Source organism: Oryzias latipes, chromosome 8 (genome assembly GCF_053564925.1).
Source record: "Oryzias latipes strain Hd-rR chromosome 8, Olatipes_Hd-rR_3.1".
Classification (NCBI taxonomy): domain Eukaryota; kingdom Metazoa; phylum Chordata; class Actinopteri; order Beloniformes; family Adrianichthyidae; genus Oryzias; species Oryzias latipes.
Window position 1 is genome coordinate 27,125,665 of NC_136244.1, and position 26,167 is coordinate 27,151,831.

The window sequence follows — 26,167 nt, forward strand, 5'->3', positions numbered from 1 at the left end:
CCGTTTTAGCTGGGAGCAAAAGAACATAAGGAAGACTAACCTCGTTGGACTCGATGAGAAAAGCGGTGATATATGTCGCAGCGCTCTGCTTGTGATGGCAGAGTGGGGTATATCACAGCGGTATTTATGAATGGCCTCAGGTCTGTGGAGGCAGACGGAGGCGGGGGGCGGGAGGCAGCTCCATCACCTTTGAGTGATGTCACTCCGGTTCAGGTGTGCTCCGTTTCAGGAGGCGCCGCCGATTCATCCGGGCTGTTGTCAGCCGGGATGTGTGCCGGTTTGGGAATCTAATCTGGGAAGGATTGAGCGTGTCACTTGTGATAACGTACGCCCTGCCCGGAGCCTGGAGATCATATCGATAATGTAAGATTTATCAGGCCTCGCCGCGCCTCGAATTATGAGCAGCCGCGTTCCGTGAGAGCAGAAATTGGACAACTACCCTCCCCACCCCGAGCGATTCAACCCCCGTTTCTTTTGCCCGCACTCTCTCAGAGTTGTTTTGTTTTGAATAAGCAGACATACCTGCGGATCAATAAGGGCTTGGCTGCTTCATCTCAGCCGTCAGCTTTATGGGGGCGCTCACCTCTGGGTTTTACTGGACGTCGGTGCTCCTTGACCTCCTGGACTCCCTCCTTACGTAACGGCGTGGGGGCCAAAAGCGCCAGGGCTGCGTGTCGTTGTTTCCTTGGAGAGCACTTGCTCCTCTCTCCACTCTTTTTTTATTCCTGGTTGATTCGGTGCCCTCAGTCCTTGGCTGGGGGAGCCTTATCTGCTCTGCACAGACCCTCATTTGCAAGCAAGCGCTGGGGGGAAAAAAAGAGAGAAGCAAAGTAAATAGAGGAATATGTGAAGTTGAATAAATAAATAAGGCAGACACATCTTGTCCTGTCTTAGAAGGAAATTGGAAGGATTAGTTCCAAACCAGCAACAATGAAAAGGCGGGCGTGTGAGCCCAGTGTGCAGCCGGGGTAAACAAGCACAGGGGGGTGGGGGGCAGGCCAGCTATGTTCTCCTCTTTGCATCTTTTTCCAGCCGTCTCCTTCTGTTCATTACCTATTCCGTCTGCCTAATCAAGATGACAATGAAAAGAGCGGTTTAATTCTCAGACCTTTGAACTCCCCTTTTTGAAGCACCTTGTATAATGCAGGAACCCCTGGGGGCCGGGGGGAGGGGGGGCATTGATTGTTAGACTTGAAAGAGTTGACTTGTGGGGTTGAGTATTAAACAAGCATGCATAACTGTTCTTCCTCAATCCTAAATCAACCACTGTCTGTCTGCTTTTCTGTCTGTCTGCGCAGCTACGGCAGAGTCTATGCAACAGCAGACCCCTACCACCACACGATTGGCCCCGCCGCCACGTACAGTGTGGGGACCATGGTAAGTGTCTGAGCGCTGCCCGTTGCGGACATCATGACGCCAGCTAGCACTCTCTTCAAAAGTAAAGGCCCGAGCGGTCGCCGGGTTCTGTCGGCGTGTGTTTCTTTTTTTACATTTCCTGGTTGAGTTTTTGTCATGCTATCAGACGCCCCCTAGTGGAACAGACCTGGGAGAACCAGCATGCGACCTCATGCTTTATTGATTTGACACTGAGTGACCCAGAACAATCACTGCAGGGGTTTTTTTCTCCATCCCGACTCTGATCTTTTTTGCATTTTCCAGTTTTCTTTTCATGTCATTGACTTTGGTGTGGAGTGAGTTGGTTCATTTCTTTTCCTTCCTCATCGGGTGAAGGGATGAAGTTGAATTGTTAATGTCGGTTTTTAGCTAGCTTTTGCAGCTACTGTAACATCAAAGATGAAAAGTGATAAATAAAAGAGCATCCTTTCTTGAAACTTTCTCTTTGGTTTTGTTTTATGGCGACAAGGGGATGGGATCAGGCTCACAGACCCAAACCTAGAGCTTAAGGAGCATCAAACGCATGCAGCAGCGTGCCGTGGGACATAAACGAGAGCCAGACGGAGGGAGGGAGGGAGTTGTCTCGCCCTCCTCTTCTGCCCACATGCTTGATGGGAGGCGTGCTCTCTGCTTGAGAAATGACTCAAATTTACCGTTCCGGCATGCATGCGATTTTGTTTTTTTGTTTTTTTCCACTGGAAAAAACCAAAACGTCCAGTTCCCCGGTGCAGCTGCTAGCTAAAAGCTTTCATTAATTAAGACATTTCTTTCTCCCTCTTCATAAAAAAAAAGAAAAAATGTGCTTGAATGTTTTACTTTTTCTTTTTCTTCTTTTCCCTCCAAATTTCCTTCCGGTTCACACACATTTGAAGAGCGCAGACTTTGATTTGGCCGTAAAACCTCAGAGCCGATGCGGTGTTGGTGTGTGTGTGCGGAACAAACAGGGAGACTCTGCTGAGGCCACCATCTAATCATTCTCAAGCCCTAATTCTCTAATCATATCTGATGAATGCTTCTTCAGCAGACATTTTTGCATTTAAAAGCTATACAATAATTAGTTCCTCTGAGGTTGGAAATTCTTTCGACTCTGTTCCAGCTCACACGGATTAAAGTTTTGCAGAGAAAAAGGCCAAATTAGCCTTTGAAGACTTTGGGTAGCCTTTGGAGTTTGTCTGAATTCCTAATTGCAGTAGAGATGAGAGGAGGGACTGTGCGTGCGTGCATGTGCAGGTGTGCATGCATAGGCCCACGTGCATGCTCTTTGTGTGTGTCTGCCCTAGATATCTGGAGCATGGTGCTAAAATCTGAGGGCTAACGCGGCGGCGCGCTTCGGCCCCGTCAGGAGGGCGCGGGCGCCATGAGAAGAAGCCGTCCGTCACCGACAGATGCACTCCCCCTGACCCTGTTCCCAACACACACTCACTGTGCGCAGGCGGCATTCAGTCCGACCGGCTTCGGCTTGAACCAACCAAAAAAAAAAAAAAACGGCCCCTCCCTCCGACACGGGGGGCCCCGACTCTGAAGGAAGGAAATTTGTAGAGAAAGAGAAAGCGCCTAAAGCTGTCACCTGAATACTGATTGGTACTTTTTCATCTTTGATGTTGCAGGCTAGCCTTTACAGAGGAGGGTACAGTCGCTTCACTCCCTACTAAATGAAAGAAAAAAAAGACATGACCCCTCCCCCAAAAAAACAAAAAAATCCTAAAAAAGCAAACAGCCAGTCCTTGATGGAGAGATAAATGAAATCGATAAAAAACACCCCTCCACGGCCACTTGCTGAGCCCCCCCCTGACACAAGCAGATATTTCTACAACTTCTTTGATGTCATCATTGGTCTGCTATGGTTTTGTATTCATTTTGTGCTTCTGGTTTTCTTTTGGAGATGCACTGACTGCTGTATTTGGGTGCTGTGTCACCATAACGATGTGAGCCTCCTGCAGCACGTCTGATGCATGCTCAGAGGTGTGTGTATGCAGCCGCTGTCGTCTGACTGAGAATACACCGGGACGTTTCTGACACACTCCAACGGGACCCATCCGTCCAATCAAAACCAGACTAAACCCCCACAAAAAGCTGTGAGAAGAAGTACTGTCGGTCCCAAACGGACCCGCACGCCTGGTGATTCTGAGCTCAAAGACAGCCCTGCTCTGACTGCTTCCTCTTTTTCTTTGTTCAAGTTGGAGTGTCCTACTGTTGTGCACTTGCAGTGGAGCCTTTACGAGCGGTACCATGTGTTATGACAGCATGCAGAGTTGAGGGTCATGAAGGTCAGGCGTCTGTCTCCTGCAAATGCGACAGTTCTGCACAGGCGCTCTGGTTTAGGGAGTCACCGTCTGCTGCAGCTCAAGGTAAACATTCGCCATGAGCCTTCGCCACCAGCCGCCCGCCCTCGCATCCAATGCTCACTGACATTTTTAATATTTTATAGGAGCAATTGGAAAAGAAAACAAAGTAAATGAGGCGTGGGCCTGAAGCTGGTTTTGTGCAGAGCTGCTCTTTTACTGCATCTTGTTTGGTGAAGGTCTTTTCCCCGAGCCCCAGCATGAAGGAACCCGTCTTCCTCTGCTTTAGAAGTCGTCAAACTCCTCCGGTTTACCACACGGAGCCAAACTCTGCACAACACGAAAACAAAAGCAGAGATGGTTTGTTGTGAAGGCTCATCTCGCCGTAGATAAAACACTTAAGCGTGGAGGAGCAGATTTGAAGTCCCCTTAAACTTCATAGAGAATTGTGAACAAAGGAACACGACCGAACCAAACGACTTAATCTCATCAGCTCTACAGAGACGCCGCCGTTTCCGCAGAACCGCCAATCGCGAGCTGCATTTGCAGGAGACACGGCCGCAGATCCACACTAACACACATTGACGTGGACTCACACACAGACCCCAGACAGGAGAGGCCAGCAGAGGGCCTCTACTCGTCAGTGCGATCCCTGTTTTTGTTGTTTTTTTATGCATTGCACAAAGTCTTTAACCTCAGGATAAACGAGCTTCACAAACGAGCAAACAGAGCTACTCACTTCTCAGAAGAGCTGGTGTGAGCGCAGGCGACAACAGCCAACTGTACTGTTGACTGAAACAGCTGTATCATACTATAGACATCTACTGTAACACCTTCTACACTGTATACACACAGATACAGGAAGTATAAAAGCACCCGGGGGGAGGAGATGCAGCGCAGGCGTGCAGAGGTGCTCCTCTTAGCCGACATCCGGCCGTTGCATCGGCTTCTCTTTGTGCTCCGTGAGGTGGATTGAAAAAACGAAAAAAAAAGAAAAAAAAACCTGTGTAGCTACTGTTAGCTGTCAAGATTTCTGTGCAGCTATAAAAACTCAAAGCTATTGCCAATAATATTTAATTTCCATGTACTCACAAAAGTGTTTGTAGTCTCAAAAAAAATGTTTGTTGCACTTTATTTGTTTTTGTTTTTCAATATTTTCTGAGATGTAACATATTTATAGAAAATCTATACATCTAGTCATGTTTAGTCAAGATGTTAAAATGATAGAGTACTGTTGTATATCAAGGAAAAAAAGAAAAAAAGCCCATTAGGTCATTAGTCAAAGAAAAATTTGTGGGTTAAAAAAAACAACAAATAACATGGTTCTTCCTTTTCTATGCTAGTATGTAAGCTGCTCACTATTGGGGGTTTTATAAGAAGCAAAAAAGACTTTGAATATTATTTTTATCATTTGCAAACAGGAGAGTTTGTCATATAAACTCTGCAGCAGAGTACATGTCTGGGTGTTCAGTTAGTGACCACTATTAGTAAGCTAGACTGGAATGAAACAGATTTTTTTGTTTCTTATTTTTATCTGAATGTGTGTGCCTATGTGCTATATACATACATATATGAGAACTATATATATAAATATGCATCAGAATGTTTGACTGTGATGGAGGAGGGCAGAGGGAAGAGCACGCTGCAGTTTGCATGACTTCACTCCAAGTCCCTGTAATGGCATCGCTGCTGCAAAGCATCAAGGTTTTTCACTTTGGTTTCATATTCATCAAACTGATCCGAAACCGTAAAACCTGGACGTCTGCAGGTTCACATAAAAGCCTTACTGAAGAAGTCTCCAAAACATTTTTTCGTGCGACTCGTCTACTGGACGGACGTCAACTGTTTTGAGAAGAACTGACGACCAAAAAAGAGAATCGGGTGTTGTTCGTCAGGAGTTAGCTGGTTGAAAGCGTTGCAGCTCAGAGGTGTGCCTGGAAGGACAAAGTCTAGAAAAAGGACAAAAAAAAAAAACCCATCTTGGGTCCTGCCTGCAATGGGAGGGGCTTAGAGCAACACCTGTCAGTCAGTTAAAGACGGAAAGATTTTTAAATATTGCTATGGTCTGAAATACCTCAACCAATGATTCCTGGCAGGATAGAGAATTTGACAAAGTATGGATAATGTTTTATTTTGGCGGGGTGATGGGTGTTGACATGCAGCCATTGACTGTCTCTAAGAACTGGACTGAGTGACCCCTCCCCCTTTCAAACAGGAAGTCCCATAGAAATAAGCAGCTGTTAGTCGGTCATTGTGGCTCTGATCTTTTCTCTAAACACGTTCTTAATAATCCTCATTTTTCTTCTGTAGTTCAATCAGATGCCCCAACACGAGTAGGTGGAGCCTCCTGGCCCCCCATGTCTAACGTACCAAGCGTTCGATTTCGTGTCGTCTTCTTTCAAGTGGTAGGGGTGTGGCCTTCCAACAAGCTCACTCCTGATTTGTCAGAGTGGTTTCCATAGAAACTGAGACAAAAGGAACAAAAGCGGCGCCCGAATCGCCTTCATTCGGTTGGAGCCGGAAGTAAACCATGGATGACGTCCCTCAGTCCAGTCCCCTGATACAGTCAATGGTCAAAGCCTGAGCTGCAGCGTCAGGACCGACAGTCGACCCGCCGGGGGCTGGGGTGTTTTTGCTCGCAGTTCTCATGAAAACAGTGAAACGTTCAGGAGCGACGCCTGAATAAATGAGAGCTGTTCTGTCTCATGAAAACGACATTTAATCTGTAAATCCATTCACCGCTTTAGGCCTCCTTTATCAAAATGATTTGTGATTCATTCTGCAGGAACGGACTTTCTAATGCATCACGGCCATCAGCGTGCGCGGATACACAAATTCCCTTTCGGTAATTACAGCGCGCGCTAAAGCATTAGCATACACAATGCAATTAAGAGCGAGCCGAGCTGCAGATGCTCTCACAGGGGCGCTTGGAGTTTCGTCATCCGGAGCAGCTCCTAACAGTCTGCACGGGTTTGTCAACAGTTTACAGAAAAAGTTTCAACTAGCATTGTTTGACCATTTTAGTGTCAGCTTATCAAGGCTTAAACGCTAAAGAAATATAGAAAATAGCAGTTGGTATCGTAGACGCATCTTATTACGCTTCCAGTACGTCAAATGTGAATTTTTAGAACATTTTCTTTCTCTTTTTAGCTTTGTTTGCATTTGTTGGTTCTCATAACCAGCTCGATATGCAACCTAGTCCTCAATTCCATCCATCTGTTTACACTTATTAACAGTAGTACTGAGACATGTTTACATACCAGAAGAAAATACTCTTTATGCATCATTTATATTAACAAGTATTCACTAAGCCCTGATAAGCTGGCAGGTGAGTTTATGAATCCACCGAAAATATTTGTACAAAAGAAAAACCATGCAAAAAAGTTACAGCACTTCTACGTACATTTAAATGTATATAAACACAAACTATATCACAATTCTCTGAGTAACTGTTTTATATGTATTCCTATATGAAGTGGGGTTATCTGTGTATTTTCAATTCAGCTGAACTTGTTCTTGAACTCTATGTGATTTCTATGAGAATATATTGTCTGAAAGGTGTAAAGTAATTTTTTTGGATTCATTTCATAGGTTAAAGTATCCAACTATGAGCCTTTTCTTTATTCTTTAGATATTTTTGTTGTCAGTATGTGACATATAAGTAACCTCTGATTGTTTTCTGAGTGTCAGAATAAAGCAGTTATAAGAACAAGATGTCTGCCTTCAAACGTGGATGTTGTCGACTTTTCTACTAAAACCTCTTTCCTTTTCTGCTGATGTTTGTCTTTTTTTGTTTGAAAACTTTCCTGCTCATTTTTGACGCTTTTTCCACAAATTTAAAGCCAACGCGTGAGCAAAAAAGGAAGACGGTGACCTTTTTCTGCTCCATTATCGGCCAAAATATCGATTTCCTGTTGAAGCTGCTGTTTAATGTCATTTATCATGATTTTTGGAAAGTGCTGTTTGTTTGGCAGAATTAAAACGTTGGGAAACACTTTAACCGTGACATATAGAGGAGAGAATTCATCTTTTTCATGCGTTCATGGGTCGAGATGTCTGGAGAAGTTCTGCTTCTTTGCAGCAAGTAACTCATAGCCACTAGAAGGATGAAGGAAAAACAGAGTGTGAAATACTAAGTACACCCTCACTGCTTGGAAAAAGGAATGAGAACAGACAGTGGAAGTCAGTGAAACACACCAGCAAACGTTACATCTGCAGCTGGAAAGGCCTCAGTTCTATTCTGAGCGACAATCTCTGCAGAAAACCAAAGACTGAAGCGGACTGAAAACCACCCAAAAGCTGCCGCACCAACTGGACTGTAAAGGGTTCTGGATTGACTGAAGGTTCCAGAGTGAACCTGGCTTCATTCATCCCAGATCCGGTCATTTAGTGATTTGATTCAGATTCATTTTACTATCTGAATTTAAGTCAATGTGGACTTTTTTTATTATTTGTATTCCAAATCCAGGTGTTCCCATAACCTGAGCCTGAACCATTGACTATATATGAGAACTGGACTGAGTGACTCCTCCCCCCTGGCGCTCCAAACAGGAAGTACCTGCCAAAACCCCATAGACTATAGAGAAATAAACAGCTGTTACTCATTCTATTGGTCAGAAGAACCGTTCTTGCTAACATCTTCTTGATAATCCTTGAATTCTTTCATTACATTTTTGCGTAAATTTTTCAAGTTATAAACGGACCAATCAGACGCCTCATTTAAAGTAGGAGGTCTCGCATCGAACTCCAGACTCCAGACTTGAACTGCATCACTAAACAAGAACAGCAGAGAACCGCCATCACAACAGATGAGAAGAACAAACCAACACGGAGCGTCCAGAGGAAAAAGCTGAGCACCATTCCCACCGGAACCCAGACCGGGCTCCTTTTACCCTAAAGTCCAGTTCTTTGGATTGCTTGGGTCAGGGCTGTACCATCGGTCTGTTCTTGGGAGGACGGTAAAACAAAGAAACCCTTGTTGGACAACCGCCGGCCCAGATTGGTCGGCCTAACACGAGAACAGAGCGGTGGGGGGTCGGGCCAAACAGCCCTACCCAGTTTGAGGAAACTGTGTCTAAAGTCAGAACATCCTAGGAGATGTGAGCAGAAACATCTGCAGAGGACGGGTAAGAACGAAGAGAACGGTGCTGCTGTCACCGGAGCTCCCAGCCGTAGACGAACCTTAGAACTAATGGAGGGTGTACTTACGCTTTCACACAATCTGTTCTGATTAAACCTAAACAGTAACCACAAACAGACACGCAGTAGAATTAGCCTGTGCGGATCTAACAGAGAAGGGCCCTGTCTAATTCCTGGACCAGTGTCTTCAGCGAATGAATCATTTATTCCCTTCTGCAGACCTTCTGTGAGCCAGAACTGTATGTAGCTCTGGTGCTGTGAGCCGCCCCCCCGCAGCCTGTAAGGCTACACCCTTATGTATGGGGGGGCGCTAAGCACAGAGAGAAAGAAGGATGTGTGAAGATCAGGCGGGTCCCTCAGTGAGAAGGGATGGATGGAAGGAGGGGAGGTGTGGTGGATGCTGATTGAGCACACCACTTGTTTGACTGTTTGTCTCCATGGGTCGGGGGTGGGCGGAGTTTTTTTTGGGGGGGGGGGTATGCACTACAAAGCAGGTTTAATATTAAAGCTTCATCGTCTTTCATTTCATTTCATCAGAATCTCTGCGGAGCTGCCTAAGATCAGTCTGAATTAGCGAGCGTCTGTCATGACGGGGGTCCCGGGACGCTCACCCCCCCACACACACACTCCCACCCATCCGCTCAGCCTCCATCCAGCACAGTTTAGCCACAGCTCTCTGCTGGCGAGCCAGAGACCGCGCTCTGAACCATCTGTGAGCGTGGACGCGAGGTCCATCACAAACACGCCTTCATATGTTCACGCCCATTTTGTTAATCAAAGACCTGTAGTTGCCCCCCGTGAGAAGATAGTCAGGCATGTTCAAAGCGGCACTCCTCGCTAACAAAGTCGTTGGTAGAAACCCGTCAGCTGGACTGTCGTACCTGCAGCGTCTGCGGCGTCTGCAGTGTCTGCAGCGTCTGCAGCGTCTGCAGCGTCGGAAACAGCATCCACACAGACTCTCCTCACTGACTTCATTTTCTCATTGTGTGTCGGTGAAGCAGCTTCTCCATATTTACCCGTCTCCTCTCTCCCCTGTTTCCAGTAAATACAAAATGAAGAGCTGTACTCAGTATTGATGGACATCACAGATGAAATCAACGAAGAGAGGAGAACTAGCTTTAAGAAAATAACACAAGAAGAAGATGAGAAGGAGTCCCTCTACTGAGGCTGGCAAGGAAAGACGGGAGGCGTACAAAGTGGCGCCGCGGCAGCGTTGTCAAACCAGCCACAAACTTGACAGATGGAGTGAGCCAGTTTCCACCAGGGACCACCTTTTTGCCGGGTAGAAAAAGACAGAGAGAGAAAGAAGTGTCCCATTATTATATAACATTTTATTTTTCTATACTTTTGTGATTTTCAATGGTAAAAAAAAAAAAAAAAGTCTGTATAAAGCAGTATATATGTACAGATCTGTTTTTATGTTTTTGGTAAGGGAGATGAACAGTTGGCCCTTGATGCTGATTCTGTGGTATGAAGGAAGGAGGAGGGAGGCCCCGCCCCCCCTCCTCCCTTCTCAATGGCACACTGCTCTGCCGCCGATCGACAGAAAAACCAGGAGGGTGGCAGTGAGAGCTCGGCATCCAGGCAGAGGCACCTTCTACGCTGTACTTCCTGTGGGCGGGGTCAAAGCTTCGATTCCCCGCCCTCTTTCTTCCTTATTACCTTCCTTCCTTTTCGGGCCCGCAATGGCACCTCCTCGTTGGGGGGTGTGGGCTGCCCCGCTACTGTTAGCAGCGTTCCCCCTGTGGATACTGTCCTGATGTCACTTCCTCTTGGCAGCAGCGTTGGGCACCCCCCACCCTCCCCCACTGGCCGCCGGTTTACAGCGTTGGGGATGGGACGGTGAGTCAAAACTAAGCTGAGCCTCCCCGTCCGCCCCCTCCAGCAGAGGTCACTGAACCCCACCCTAGAGAAAACGTTACCCCCCCCCACCAGCCCAAGCCTTTGTGCCGCTCTGCAACCCCCCCTCTTCCCCCCCAGAACTATCAGAGCACCGTGATGAGGAGGATGCACATCTGACCCCAGTAACACATCCACGCCCACGTAACAACTGTAACCCATCACACCGCATCGGCGGGGGCACCAACAGACTCCAGCTTGGGGGGGTGGACCGTTCTGCTGGGGGGGTGGCAGAGCTCGTGGCCTCTTTGCAGCACAGTACACTTGGGTGGAGGCAGGGGTCTTTGATGAGGAGGGTCACTGTCAGCGTGTTTAATCAAGAATGTTGGTTTGTTTCTGAATGTACTTCCATGTCTAGGGTGTCCAATAAGTATGTATCCTTTCTCTGTATATAAATATCTATACATATCTATTATATGGGCTGTGGTGATGTCAGGGAACAAGAAGGGGCGGTAGGAAAGCCCCTGAACATAGAGCCCCGCCCCGCCCTGCCCCGCCCCGCCCGCCGCCTCCCAGCTGAATATGCCCCCTGATATTTACTGTACGATGTGATCATGTGTTCTATGATTGGAAGTGTGGTGATTGTTTGAACTGATCTCCCTGAAACCAGATGAGCGGTGCACACACACACTAACACACACACACTAACACACACACACTAACACACACACGCCCAGAGAATTACGTCTTCTGTAATTCTGGCCTTCATCAGAGCTGCAAAACACTTCCTAATTAGTGTTCCAGTGTCGTGGATGTCAGATAAAAAGTTTATGAATATTGATTTTCTTTCTTACTTGAACCAAAGTATGATTTGAACACAGTCTCAGTGCTCTTTGATCAGGACTCGGCGGGACTCTGTGCTGACGCCGGAGCCCGGATGCGTATTGACGTGACCCAGATTCTGCTCGCTCTCCTCCGCTGGGGAGGAGCCGGCTCTTCGGCTTACGAAGACCGGCCGCCTGCTGCTGCTGCGGCGGCGGCGGCCTGCTTCTTACGAGCCGCACTTCTCACGTCGGTGAGCGGCCGGATGCGAAGCAGAGAGGAAACGACCTGCTCGCCCTGAGAAGAAACGTTTCCTTTTCCGATCAGAGGTGTCCAGGATTGGGTGAAGCACAACTTTGAGAGTTCAGGGTACGCCACTGGGGTAGAAGTGGTTTGGGAGAGTTATTCCAAGAGGGTAAGAGAAGGTTAAAGCTCCTGACTCCCTGTAAAAACTACAGTGTGTACTGTTAATATCCTGTACAGTAAAGCTCACCTCACACTTCTTGATTAACTTCATCTTATTTCAGGTTTAAAAAAAGAAACATATTGTTCTGAATCAGGGCTCCTACCCACGCGACCTCTGTTCATCTGTAGACAGCTTATCATATATGACCAAGAGTATCTATAACAAGACAACTAACTGTTGTGAAGTCTAACCGGGGTGACGTCAGTCATTCGTTCTCTCACGTATGCAGACTGGGCATCTTCATACCTGTAGGTTTGTTTCTGGGAGTCAGGTGACTCTCTGGCCTGTTTACAGCGCTGCAGAGGCTCGTAAGCAACTCAGGAGCAGGTTGGAGTTTTGGTTTGGCAGGAACCTCCAGGGGGACAGAGATAAAGAGCCACAGTTTTATTTTTCTGCTTTTCTTTCAGAAACTGCTCACATGGTTGGAACTGATCCACTGACTTATCTATGCATTTTGCAACAAAAACACTTGATGTCATGTGTGAGAGGCACATTTTTTAAAGAACACTGTTACCTACTTACTCTGGTTAGAAACTAGCAGATCAAATCCGACAGGATGGTATTATTGTGTGTTTAGATTTTGTCAATGAATCTCACAAAAAGACAAAAGAAAAAAAAAAGAAAGAGAGTTTGTCTCTCAGTTCTCTCGTTTACTCCGATTGTGACTGAAAATATACATTTTTAAAGAAAAAACTGTTTAGCAAACATCACTCAAGCAAAAGTGCATTTCCTGGGGACTACTTTCAGCAGCGGATGAATCCACAACAGGTGCTCTGGTGGGTGTTTGTGGCAAACAAACTGCTTCCCGTTTGCTTTTGAGCTGCATCGCTGCTCCCCCGCGTATCAAAAAGGTCCAAACGTAGCATTTCTGTGGAACGGGATGCAGGAAGCGCCCGCCGGACGCCAGGCTGCTCTCATTTATGCAAAAATGGAAGAAAAAAAAAAGGTCGGGGAGTCAGAGGTTGCCAAATAGAAACTGTAAACTTGGATGCACAATCAACATCTGCAGTACCGCGTTTCCACATAGGTGTCACTATTTTTCATTCTTTCCAGTATTCTTGTTGTAGTAAGTATACTCTAAGGGGCTGCGTGCAATGTTGCCATTTTAAGTCTTGTACTGAGTCTGCTTGAAGCTGTGTGTCATCTGCAGTAAAGAAGCCCTTTGGTGGAGGTGTGTGCCGCTTTGCAGCTGACTTGACCTTTTGCAGGTGTTTTGCTCTAAAGTGAAAATAGTGAAGAAGCAGAGCTCCTCCTGCTTACGGGTTAGCGTTCATTTTTGCTGCATGATCTTTTCTTTCAGTATTCTTTTCATTTAATGACTACAGACGACTGTAGGGTGAAATGAAAAAATAAGTTATTGCCTTAGAATTTTTTTGTCTTTTTACTCACTGTTAATATGAAAAAAGGACATTTTCAATGTTATAAACTTTGATGTTCTGGTGTCGCTGAAGCAGCAGGGTTTTTTTTGGGGAGTTTTTTAATTTGTTTTTTTTTTTACTGTGGTTTTTTGTCTCTGTTTGCTGACGCCCCCCGCCCTCCCCTTTTACCGGCGTCTGCTTCCAGAGGAGTTTTGCCTTTAAAAAAAAAAAAATACTGGAAGAGTTGAGTCTAAAACTCCAGCCTGCACCGTAGCAGCAGTGGGATGGAGCGGGGGGGTGGGGTGGGGGGCACAGGGGACCTCCCCTTCCTTCCTTTAGATGCCTTCAATAAGCGGTCCTGATCTTCCTGAGCACAAGTGCTTGAGCTGTGACATCAGCAGGATGCCCCCCTCCCTCATTGAGAGGCCCCCCTCCGCTCCCAACTTGCCCAAATTCTAACAACCCCCCCCTCACTCCCTCCCTGCGCCTTATAGTATGTGAGCCCCTTTTCTATTCCTGATGTTCTGTACATAACCCCCCCCCCGTCACAAACACAGACCCGTCCTTAAAGGGGAAAAAAACAGAGAAATAGAAGAAAAATACCCCCCCTCCGCAAATCTTGTATTTTGTTTGAACAACAAAATTTATTTATAAGGATTTTTTAAACTCTTTCTCCTTTTTGTAAATGTTCCAGTTAAATAAAGTTTTAAAAATGAAAAATGATATATTAAAAAAGGTTCAAATGTCTCTAGCTCCCCCTGACCCCCCCCCCAGACTCTGTACTCTAAACTTTGTGTTTTTGTTTTCTCTTCTGTATTGCTTCTCTTTCCGTGCTTCAGATGAAGAGTTCTATTTATTATGACATTAACGTTATTATAATTATGACTAATTATTAATATTATCATCCTCATCCTCATTATTATCATTAATAAACTTGTCTACTTCAGCTGCAGACTCTGACTCTTTTTGTGGTGGTGGTGGGGGGGGGACTCTACGGTAACCAGCCTGTTAACATCCATCAAGAGGAAACATTGATCCTCTAATGTTTATTTTTGAACATATGAACGCATTCAAAATTGATGAAGAATTCCGTTCTGAGTGATGCTCTGATATGATAAATTCAAAAGATTTAGCCTGTAACCCTTGTTCTATCCCAGGCACTTTAACGTTGGGAGTTGGGTCATCTAGACCCACTAGACAGAGCTCTGAACCTTTTTTCTTCAATGATTTGTGATCTTCACTGGTGTCCATGGATTACATGAAATCTTTCCACCTTTATCCACCTTTGTCATGGTAGGGAGAACACGTCAATGGAAGGGGGGTCTTAGGATAGCACAGGTGTTAAATTTGGGATGAAAAAATCTGTTATTGATGATAAACCCTTGTGCTATCTTAGATGACCCCACCCTTGGCATGTAATAATTTAGTATAAATTGACATGCTTTAGTACGACATTTACGTTATGAAAAGGAAATCGACATACATTAGTATAACATTTTACCCCAAAAAATCCACATACAATAGTATGACATTTTTGTCATGAAAAAATCGACATGCTTTAGTATCACATTTTCGTCACGGAAAAGAAATCGACATACATTTGTGCGACTTTTTTGACATCTAAATATCAACAAACATTGGGACATTTTACCCGAAAAAAATCGACATAAATAGAATGACATTTTTGGCATATAAAAATGAACATACATTAGTACGAAAATTTGCCCCAAAAAAATCTGTAAATATCTTCATACATGAGTTTGACATTTTCGGCATAAAAAATTGACATGCTTTTGTATCACATTTTCGTCACGGAAAAGAAATCGACATACATAGAATGACGTTTTTGGTATGTAAAAATTGACATGCTTCAGTATGACATTTTCGTCATGAAAAAGAAATCGACATACATTTGTATAACATTTTACTCCAAAAATTCGACATACAATAGTGTGACATTTTCGTCATGAAAAGGAAATCCACATACATTAGTTTAATAAATCTATGTAAATATCTACAAACATTACTTTGACATTTTCGGCATAAAAAAATCGACATGCTTTAGTATTTTCGACACATTTTCGTCACGGAAAAGAAATCGACATACATTTGTATGACTTTTTTAACATGTAAAAATCAACATACATTAGTATGACATTTTACCCCAAATAATTTACAGCATGTCGATTTTTACATGCCGATAATGTCATACTAACGTATGTCAATTATGTTGGGCAAAATTACATGGCTGGTATATCATACTGATGTATGTCGATTTTTATTTCATAATGAAAATGTCATACTAAAGCATGTTGATTTTTACATGGCTAACATATCATACTGATGTATGTCAATTTTTATTTCATAATGAAGATGTCTTACTAAAACATGTCTATAGTTTACATGCCAAAATGTCATACTAATGTATGTCAATTTTACATGGCTAATAATGATGTATGTCGATTTTTTGGGGTAAAATATCACACTAATGTGTGTCCATTTTTACATGCCAAAAATGTCATACTAAAGCATGTTGATATTTTCATGCCAATAATGTTATACTAATGTCTGTCAATTTTTAAATGCAAAAAATGTATGTTGATTTCTTTTTCATGACGAAACTCATACTAATGTATGTTGATTTCTTTTTCATGACGAAACTCATACTAATGTATGTTGATTTCTTTTACATGCCAATAATGTCATACTTATGTATGTTGATTTCGTTGGGTAAAGTTACGTGGCTAATATATCATACTAATGTAGGTCGATTTTTATTTCATAATGAAAATGTCATACTTAAAGCCTGTCGATTTTTACATGGCTAATATCTCATAATAATATATGTCGATTTTTTTGGGGTAAAATGTCACACTAATGCGTGTCCATTTTTACATGACGAAAATGTCACTAAAGCATGTCGATTAATCCATGCTAAAAATTTCATACTAAATCACGTCGAAATTTTAACTACCAAGTTTGTCATACTAAACCATGTCGATTTTCATCTACAAAAAACGTCATACTAAAGCATGTCGAAAATGTCCCACTTATCTGTGTCGATATTCCCATGATGAAAATGTCATACTAAAGCATGTCGATTTTAATCTACCAAAAATGTCAGACTAAAGCATGTCGATTAATCCATGTCGAAAATGTCGAAATAATGTGTGTCAATATTCCCATGATGAAAATGTCATACTAATGCATGTCGATTCTTATGGAGATGAAAGGAACCACAGCACTGCTATGGAGACAGTAGAGCAAGAAGGTGCAGGTTCAAATCCCAGAAAGTACCAGATGGAAGAAAAATGGTGATCGACAAAGTGCTTACTGATGTCCAGAATAGTGCGATGGAAGTGACTTGATCTCTGAAGCAGAAAAGTGCTGGTTCAATTCCCCGTCTCTGTTTCTTTGTTCTCGGTTTTTGCCGCTCTTTGACAGTCATCAGCTCAAAGGAACAAAGCAACACAGTTCTGCTGTAGACAGATTAGCACAGTGGGAGTGTTTCTGTCCTTGAAGCGGGAGATTGCAGGTTCAAGTCCCAGTCAGGGACATCGAGGTGTTCAGTTGCTTCACAATTCAAGCTGCGGCTAGGAGGAGTCCTGACAGAAAGGGGGCTTCATCTTTGCCCCCCACCCCGAGGAAGGAGGACCAGGAGAAGAGGATCCCAGAACAAGAGAAGATGTGCATTTAGATAGAGCAGCTTGGATGTGTGGAGGGTCTGAGCACTGTAGATGCAATACAGGTAGAGCAACACCTGGAGGTGGTGGCAGATGAGGGAGCCGACGGACAGTGTTGTAGCTAAGTAAACCTTTAGTAGTTATTTTATTTAGACACCTTTTTTATTTTTATTTAGTGAACCTTTTCATAATCATACATACCAACTGTTGTTGAAGTAAAGATAAATAATAGAAAGGATAGATAACAAAATGAAAGATAAGATTTTGAAAGATAAGATTTATAAGATTTATAAGATTTGATTTAGAAAGTATAGTACCATAATGCTTGCAGCCTGAAAGGTACTATCATGACTATCATGATGTAGTTGCTGCTTCTAGGTATTAAAAAAATCTACCACACCCCTATTAATAGTACAAAGTCTAGTTGGTTTAGCCTCCTGTCAGTTGTAGTCTTCTAGGTAACTGTCTCACTACCAGTTAGCATAGCTCTAGTATCAACCTTCATCATCTATCTTATAGCACTAGGAAGTCTTTGATCTCCTTGATTGTCAACCAGACTAAAGATGAAGCTGCCCCCTTTCCCAGCATCCTTGACTCTTCCTCACCCCAAGCATGAGTTGTGATGCAACTAGCCAGGACTTGAACCTGCAATCTACCGCTTCAAGGACAGAAACACTCCCACCGTGCTAATCTGTCTACAGCAGAACAGTGTTGCTTTGTTCCTTTGAGCTGATGACTGTCAAAGAGCGGCAAAAACCGAGAACAAAAAAACAGAGACGGGGAATTGAACCTGCGCTCTCCCGCTTCAAGGACAGAGACACTCCCACCGTGCTAATCTGTCTACAGCAGAACTGTGTTGCTTTGTTCCTTTGAGCTGAACACGCTCCACATGTTTCAAAAATCAACAATCAGGTTTAAAGACACAGACTATGACATCTACTTCCTAAAGACCCTTATTCTAACTGGGAATTGAACCAGCACATTCTCACTGGAAGCACAGAGACACTGCCACCACACTACTCTATCTGCATCAGAGCAGGGAGGTTCTGGTCCATGGAGGATCTTCACGCAGAGTCAGCTTTTATAGCGACGGTTTGTTAACGAGTCGGGAATTGAACCAGTCCCTCCCACTGCACACAGGTCCAAAAAAATGTTCTTTATCAGTTTTTAAACTCATTTGGATTTATTACTACATGACAGTTGTTTTACTTACTGGTACATCCTTTTATCTGTTTGTAACGTCACACTTAAAGTAAAACAAAGTCAAAAAGATTTCATCATTACACAGAACATTCTTCTAATGTTTTATTTCTGCTTTAGCTATAAAAAATGCCTTTATAAACGTGCTTTGTAAAAGTTTCAAAGCATTTCATGTTTTCGCTATTCTACTCACAAATATCATAATGAAACACTTGGCTGCCTCCAAAACAGTTTTTGGAGGTTAACTGTATATATTTCATACTGAAAGTAGTTTAAAAAACTTTTAGTATCCAGTTTTTCTCAAATAAAACACTTAAATTTTACTTCAGTTCAAAGTTTGTTTTTTTACTTGTTGGTATTTGCATTAAATGACATTCCAAACAACTCCTTTTTTTCAAATTTTATTTGAGATGTATGTACATAATATGCAAAGTTTGCTGAACAATAAGTAAAAAGAAAAACAGAAGAATTTATAAGGATATGAAAATTACAGGCAAAAACATTTGTATTAAAAGAGAAACAATTTTTAGTTTCCTCACAAACCACAACGGTTTTGTTTGATTCACACAAAGAATAGAGGATGAACTCCTGAGGACCAGACTGTGTGGACGACCTAGCAGCCCCTCCCTGAACATCTTAAATTTGAGTTCAAGTTGGAGACTTGTGTCATAAATAACCGGAAGACAAAAATGATTTTTAGAATGTTCTCTAAAGAGAAAGCATTCTAAAAATCAAAACTGCACTAACAGTTTGCATAATTGAATGACTGAAATATTTCACACTAGTTGGTTTAACCCTTGTGCTATCTTAGATGACCCCCCCTACATTGATGTGTTCTCCCTACCATGACAAAGGTGGATAAACGCGGAAAGATTTCATGTAATCCATGGACACCAGTGAAGATCACAAATCATTGAAGAAAAAAGGTTCAGAGCACTGTCTAGTGGGTCTAGATGACCCAACTCCCAATGTTAAAGAGCCTACGATAGCACAAGGGTTAAAGGCATAAGTATGCGTGTGTGAACACTATCTGTTTTGTGTGCATGTTGACATGTGGACATTTTTGCAGCTAGCAGGTGTGTTGATAACATTGGAGTGTGTGTGTGGACAGGCCCCGCCCTTTTTGTGCTACATTTGAACCTTACCGTAATGATAAACAACCAGTAAACTTGTTGCTTTATGCTGCTTCATGGTCTTATCCTCCCCCCTCCTATTATCACCCTCTTACCCCCCCCCTCTCTCTAACATCCCTCTCTCTTTTTCCCTTCTTTCCTTTTCCGTCCCGTCCAACACTAAAACCTGATTGAAATTAATAAAGTTTGGCCTCAATTCCAAAAGGGGTTTATTCAGACATACCTCTGGTTTGTCTGAAGATTAATAACCCCTCTTGTTAAAGTAAAATATGTCCAACACAAGAGGCTGTCAGCTCTCATCTGTCTGCCCAGCTGTTGGACAGGACAAGTTAAAAAAAAAGAATGTTCTCTAAAAATTGTGTTAAGAGAAAAAGCCGTCCCTGGTACACATGAGGCGCTGTCCCCTAATGGGTTAGTGACTTGCAACGCTGGGATGGAGCGGTTTGTCTTACTATAGACGCCATACTTACTATAGAATGTCGATTTTCATGTACCAAAACTGCCATACTAAAGCATGTCGATTTTTACATGCCAATAATGTCATACTAATGTATGTATAGTTTGACATTTTCAGCATGTAAAAATCGACATGCTTGCATTTAAAATTTGACATAATTTAGAATGACATTTTACCCCAAAAAGTAGACGTACAATAGTATAGAATTTTATCCCCCCCAAAAACTCGACAGACATCATGGCTAATTTATCATATTTTAGCCATGTAAAAATTGACATACATTAGCTTGACATTTTCGGCATGTAAGAATCGACATGCTTTAGTATGACATTTCCATCAGGAAAAGGAAATCGACATACAGTGATCCCTCGCTATAACACGGTTTACTTTTCACGGTTTTGCTACTTCACGGATTTGCATCGTGCATTGTGTTCTGCATTCTGATTGGCTAAAAAGTCACTCCGCTTCTTCTCTACCTGTGCGTCAATAACGCTGCAGTTTAATATGTTCATGTACGTAAAACAGCTCGCCAAATTTACATTATCAAATCATCTTCAAATCATCAACAAATCATCTTTGCAATTTCGAGTTTCTCAAAACCCATAGAAAAAAGAGCGACTTCAACTGCCAATCATTATGTTGTTCTCCCGATCAAACACAGCTGCACTGCGGGCTTCAAATGAAGAAAACACTGGAGGATGCAGCGGCTTAGTCTGAAGAGCAGTGAAATACACCTGAGTCACTATTTGTCCAACTGTACTTTGTATTTTTTTCATAATCATTTTAAATTTTCTCCCGTTTAATCCAATTACTCTCGTGTCGCGGTGGGCGGGGCTAATCTCCGCGATTTGAAGCCTTCTCTACACATTGATGATTAAAAATATTATTTGACAGTACAGAAGTTATTTGTTGAAAAAAGCGTTTCTAAAGTACTTTTATTTGTGAAACAAATGCTTGAGCCTGTAAAATGGTTTGTTCTTTCTTTTCAATGCATAATAGAGTATTTAATTGTAAAAAAAAATAGAGGTTTCTACTTCACGGATTTTGCCTATCACGGGTTCTTTTTGGAACGTAACCCCCGCGAAAAACAAGGGTTTACAGTACATCAGTATGATATTTTTATGTAAATATCTGCTTACAATAGTTTGACATTTATAGCATGTAAGAATCGACACGCTTTAGCGTGACATTTTCGTCATGAAAAAAAATCGTCATGCATTAGTATGAAATTTTTTGCATTTAAAAATTGACATAAAATAGAATGCCATTTTTTGGCACACAAAAAAATTAACAGTCTATTCAGTAGGACCATTAGCTGTGTATCCACCTGACTTCTGCACAATACAACTGATGGTCCCAACCCCATTCATAAGGCAAGAAATCCCACTTATTAAACCTGACAGGACACACCTGTGAAGTGAAAAACATTTCAGGTGACTACCTCTGGACGCTCATCAAGAGAATGCCAAGAGTGTGCAAAGCAGTAATGAAAAGGTGGCTACTATGAGGAAACAAAGAATATGACATATTTTCAATTGTTCCACGCTTTTTTGTTATGTATATAGTTTCACATGTGTTAATTCACAGTTTTGATGCCGTCAGTGTGACTACAATTTTCAAAGTCATGAAAATAAAGAAAACTCTTTGAATGAGGTGTGTCCAAACGTTTGGTCTGTACTGTATATACATGCATGCCCACATGTATACATAAATGCAGACATGCATATATACATGCATACATTAATCCATCCATATATATACATATGTGCATATAGGCATACGTTCATCCAAGCATAAATACATTAATCCATATTTACAAACATACATACATACATAGACCCAAACACACACTCACATGTGCACTGAGAGAGATTACCTTAAGACATATTTTCTTGGAATAACATTAATTTTCTGGTCTTTAAATTCCTATTGATTTTATTTTTTTTCCAGCCTTTTTTCCAATGATACACTATTTTTTTCACTATTCTTACATATTTAATGTTTTTGATGTTTAAATAGAGTTAACCCCTTCAATTATTGACTGTAATGTAATTAAAAAATTTAAATTAAGTCTAAAGTTTTCCTTTTTTTCTGTAGCCCTGCTGCAGTATGTGCTTTTGTCCACATGGGGGCGCCCCTCATCAGTATCTGTTCCATCTGGGATCATCAATGAAATATCATCCTCTCCCCTTTTTATTCATACCGACGTTGGTTGATTAAGGTGGATCAAAATATGATAAAAACATCTGCTGGCCTCAGAGAGAATCTGTCACCTCCACCATAATCACACAATCATGGAGTGATGAGACACTCCCGCTTTATGGGGAGGGTACTTTGCTAAAATGGCCCACGTAAAACCCCATCTGTACAAATGGGCCTTGGACTGGAGCCAAAGCAGGGGCTCAAAGACCCCATATATCATGACCCGGCCCCTCCAGCACAGAGCAGTTGTGGAGGAAAGTCTTTGCACGTGTTCTCACTTTTCTTTAAACAGATTAAGCGAAGATGATTCATGGAGGGAGTGACGGCGGAGGCCGGAACAGCTTGCAGCGCCTTTCCCCCTTTAGTTTATCCCAGGATTCCTAATCACGCTCATTCATCTCCGACGGCTGAAGATAAAATCCAGACCTATTCAGGAAAGAGTCAAAGAAAAAGGAAGCTTCGCGGATTTTCTTCCCACTGACTGAAATCCCTCGTTTCTACATTTATGGTATGCAGAGGCTGCAGGTAAAATGAACACCTGTTTGTTTATTTTTACCAATTTATTCCCCGATCTAATCTTTGGATTTTCTTTCTATTCCGCCAAAAATTGTGTTTTTATGTGGATGTCCACAGTCGTTCAAACGTCTGAATTTAATTCAAAGTCAGTTGGAGCAGATTGAAAGCCTCCATCGGGATTTTTAGGTCATTTCATTGGCAATAAATCCCCCAGCATGCTGGCGCACCACAGGGCTGTGTGCTGAGTCCCTTCCTCTACTCTCTCTTCACTCACAACATTCTGACGACACAACACTGAGGGCTTCTTCAGCATCAATGATGAGACCTTCTTCAGATAGGAGATTGACCATGTGGTGCAAAGACAATAATCTGCTCCTCAACATCTAGACTAAAGAGGTCTTCGTGGACTACAGGAAGGAGAAAAGAAGGTCAGCAGCGACTGTTCTTCTTAAGAACACTTAAGAGTTTAATAAATGTATCTTTTTAATCAATACAAACTAAAGATGTAGATGAATTCTCTTTTCTGTTCACTGGATTCCTTTGTGGTAAATCTACAGCAGGAAGGTGAAGCAGTCAGCAGCACACCTTGAGTAAAAGTAGTTACTCTAAAATAGTACTTGGGTAAATGTAAACATTCATCCAAACCAAAAAAAAAGAAAACTGGATGAAAATGTTGAGTTTTAGGTAACGTTTTAAAGTTTCTTCTTTGCAGAAACATTTTAGTCAGAACTTTTTGCCTCAGACCTACAGCAGCTTTTTGTGAAAACTCCTTTTTCTTTACAGCCTCTAAAGAAACAATCAAAACAATGAAAATGGATGAAGTCTGATCTGAATTCTCTGTGCAAATTTACTCGAGGAAGTACATACAAATGAAGTTACTTGAGTGAATGAAACTTGTTTGTTCTCTGTTCTGCAGATCAGAGGTTAGAGGAACTTTTGAAGATTTACGTGTGTGAAGAAGCAAACTGCTTCATGACGGAACTCCAGGAGAAGTTCAGAATTCATCCCCAAGAACCAAAAGCTGCAGGAATTCTCTGATCTGAGTTACCTCTGGGGGCGCAAATCTGTGAGGGTGGAAGGCTAAGGAGATCTCCATAAGTTACAGCACAAACGCTGCTGCTGCTCACAAATGAAGCACCAAGTCACAGGAAAACTAAAATCCATCAGATCAGCCTGAGTCTGGAGAAGACTGATCTGCACCCTACTGCACCCGCATCACTCTGCACCCGCATCACTCTGCACACAACTCTTTCCAAGAGCAAAAGCAAACAGGAGCTGCTCAGCAAACATATGACCTTTAAGCAAATGTCTGCAAGGATGAAAGAGCGGACTTGAACCATCACTCGGTTCCTGGAACCTCAGATTTTAGTCACAAAACTTTGAATCCTTTTGATCATAATCTAGCTGCAGTTACAACAAATATCCATTGGAGGGAGACAAACCCCAACAAATCCTCCACATGAACTTCAGTTTTTTAGCAGCTGAACTACTAGAAATAAAAAAATAAAAAACAATAAAAAAATTAAAATTATGAAATTAATTAAATTTCTAAAAATGCAGCAGGTAAACTGTAGGAACCTTGTTCTTTATTTTAATTACACAGTTGTTTTATAGAACCTGTTTGCACTTTTGAATGTGTGTGGGAATGTTTCTTAATTTTTACTGAAATGGAAATAATGCAACAATATTAACTTTTCTGTTACTTTCTTCTTGTTAGCAGTTTTTCATATTAAACCCAGATATCTGGTCTGTTTGTGACACACAAATACTATTTGTTTTTATTTTGGTTTAAACCTCCAACAATCTTTGAACTTTAACAAGCAGATAAAGTAACAAACATTTATTCATTTATCTAAGAATAAATAAAGCATCAAAAATTCCAAAGATTTTTGAAGTTTACGTTTCCAGTGATCGTCTGATCCACTTTTTCTGGATTTTTTCAAACATTTCATCTTCTTGACGTCTATATTTTCACTCCTTGTTTGTCCAGTTTGTGCTGCTTCATTCTTTAATGAAAGTTTATAATTTTACTGACTACAAACTGATATTTTTATGTTTAAATGAATTTTTCTTTAGTCTGAAGAAACCACATGACTCAGCAGAAGTTCAGCTTTGAACCGCTTTAATCAGCTCAAATGTTTTAGAAGTTTTCAAACTTAAATTGTAACAATCTTTTCAAAGAGCATTTACATTTTATTTAAAATATGTTTCTGTCGAAAGTAGGTGTTTGGTAATAATCTTCATTTAATGTCTAGCAGAAAAAGTTTGGTTTGAGGTTTTTCTTTTGGTTGCCCCAAATTAAACTTTGAAAATAAATGGAAATTTGATGTTTAAGGTACTAAACAACAAAAACCCAGGTGAACACTGGAAAATGATTAAATTCAAATAAAAAATATGATATTTAATGTAAAATCTCACAAGTTGAATGAGTACAATTTATTATCGCAATCACACGAAGAGTTAAAAACGTAATAGATGTTTTTTCCACAATGTGCACAGAAAAATGCCCAAAATAAGTTAATTATTTAAAGGTTTCGACATAACGACACTTAAAAAATGTAATCTGATAGAGTTTATTTTAAATAAAAAATAAAATTTTGACAGTTTTTAGAATTTGGATAATTACTATTCAGAACAAAGAAAAGTAAGTAAGCTAAGTCAGGGGCTTCATAAACATTGATCTACTGTTTCTTTTAAAAAACTTTAAATTTGGTTTCTTCAGCAGGTCTGAGTATATTTTGTTTGTATTTTATTAAATCTATATGGGTTGCATTGATTTGACTGATAATTGTCTCTGCTCTGTGTTTTACCAGCAGAAGTTCCCACACAAACAAATAAAGTACCTATGTTTTGATTTGATTTCAGGAATACTTCCAGATGGAAATAACCTAACTTCTTGATGAGTTTGAAGTTTTTCCGTTCTTTTCAATGAGAAGACGGCGGGGTCCAACATGAGAAAAACCATAAGTGAATTGGACCAGTGGTAGCTGCACCAAATATTGCTTCTCTGTTTTTCTGCTTCAACTTTAAAGAATTTGGTCGTTTCTTTAGGAAAATGATGTTATTGGAGACGTTTTTCTACTAAAATGCAAACACTTCCAGGCTGAAGCCAAACACTGAAGCTTTTTTGAAAGTAGCGGTTTCCTCTGAAGGATGCTGGGCTCTGTGACGGCTCAGGCTGCTCACAGATGAGTCGCGGCAAAGGTGGACCTGATGACGCTCTAAAGCTGCTCTCAGAGTTCTGCACGCTGCCAAGGCGCTCAGGATTTAGAACCACCACTGGTGTCCATCTGCACACCGGATTTAAAGTGTGGCTTCGCTGTGACCCGTCTGTCGTGTGAGGCCTCTGGAGACGGACGGCGGAGAGAACATTTGCCAGGAAACGGGCTCTGCTCTCCACAAACACGCAGCCAAAACTGGAAATCTTTGCTGCGATCTTCTGCTTTCCTGTTGCTCATATGTTTGATAATTTCATCAAACCTGTAATTCACCCCAGCAGGGAAAAGGGAGGAAGCACGTGAGCGTGGAGCTCGGCCTGCCTGCTTTAAGGCAGCTTACTGCCGCAGCCAAATCCATTTTTACTCACCCTGTGGATTATGAGCCGGCTGGCAGGGCCGCTCCGCTGCGAGCGAAGCCAAAAACCATGCAGGCAGGTGGATACTGCGAATGTAGAGC

At 42.1% G+C, this 26,167-nt stretch overlaps 1 protein-coding gene and 1 long non-coding RNA gene across 28 annotated transcripts in view; both read left to right on the forward strand.

Moving 5' to 3' along the window:
• rbfox3b (RNA binding fox-1 homolog 3b) overlaps window positions 1-14,247 on the forward strand; it is a 653,838-nt gene extending 639,591 nt beyond the window's left edge. For 15 of the 27 annotated variants that reach the window (XM_078951931.1, XM_078951941.1, XM_078951937.1 and 12 more), the window contains 2 exons: window positions 1,299-1,377; window positions 3,003-7,391. In XM_078951931.1, coding sequence (XP_078808057.1) covers window positions 1,299-1,377; window positions 3,003-3,047 — 124 coding nt within the window. In that variant the 3' untranslated portion in view covers window positions 3,048-7,391. Of the gene's footprint in view, window positions 1-1,298; window positions 1,378-2,675; window positions 7,392-9,858 lie in introns of those variants that run through there. The other 12 variants (XM_078951943.1, XM_078951925.1, XM_078951929.1 and 9 more) reach the window with 3 other exon arrangements.
• Window positions 14,248-21,599: 7,352 nt separating this feature from the next.
• On the forward strand, window positions 21,600-24,353 carry LOC144994171 (uncharacterized). The gene is made up of 3 exons (XR_013657603.1): window positions 21,600-22,501; window positions 22,610-22,920; window positions 23,409-24,353. It is a non-coding gene; the product is annotated as an uncharacterized LOC144994171 (long non-coding RNA).
• The last annotated feature ends 1,814 nt before the right edge of the window (window positions 24,354-26,167 follow it).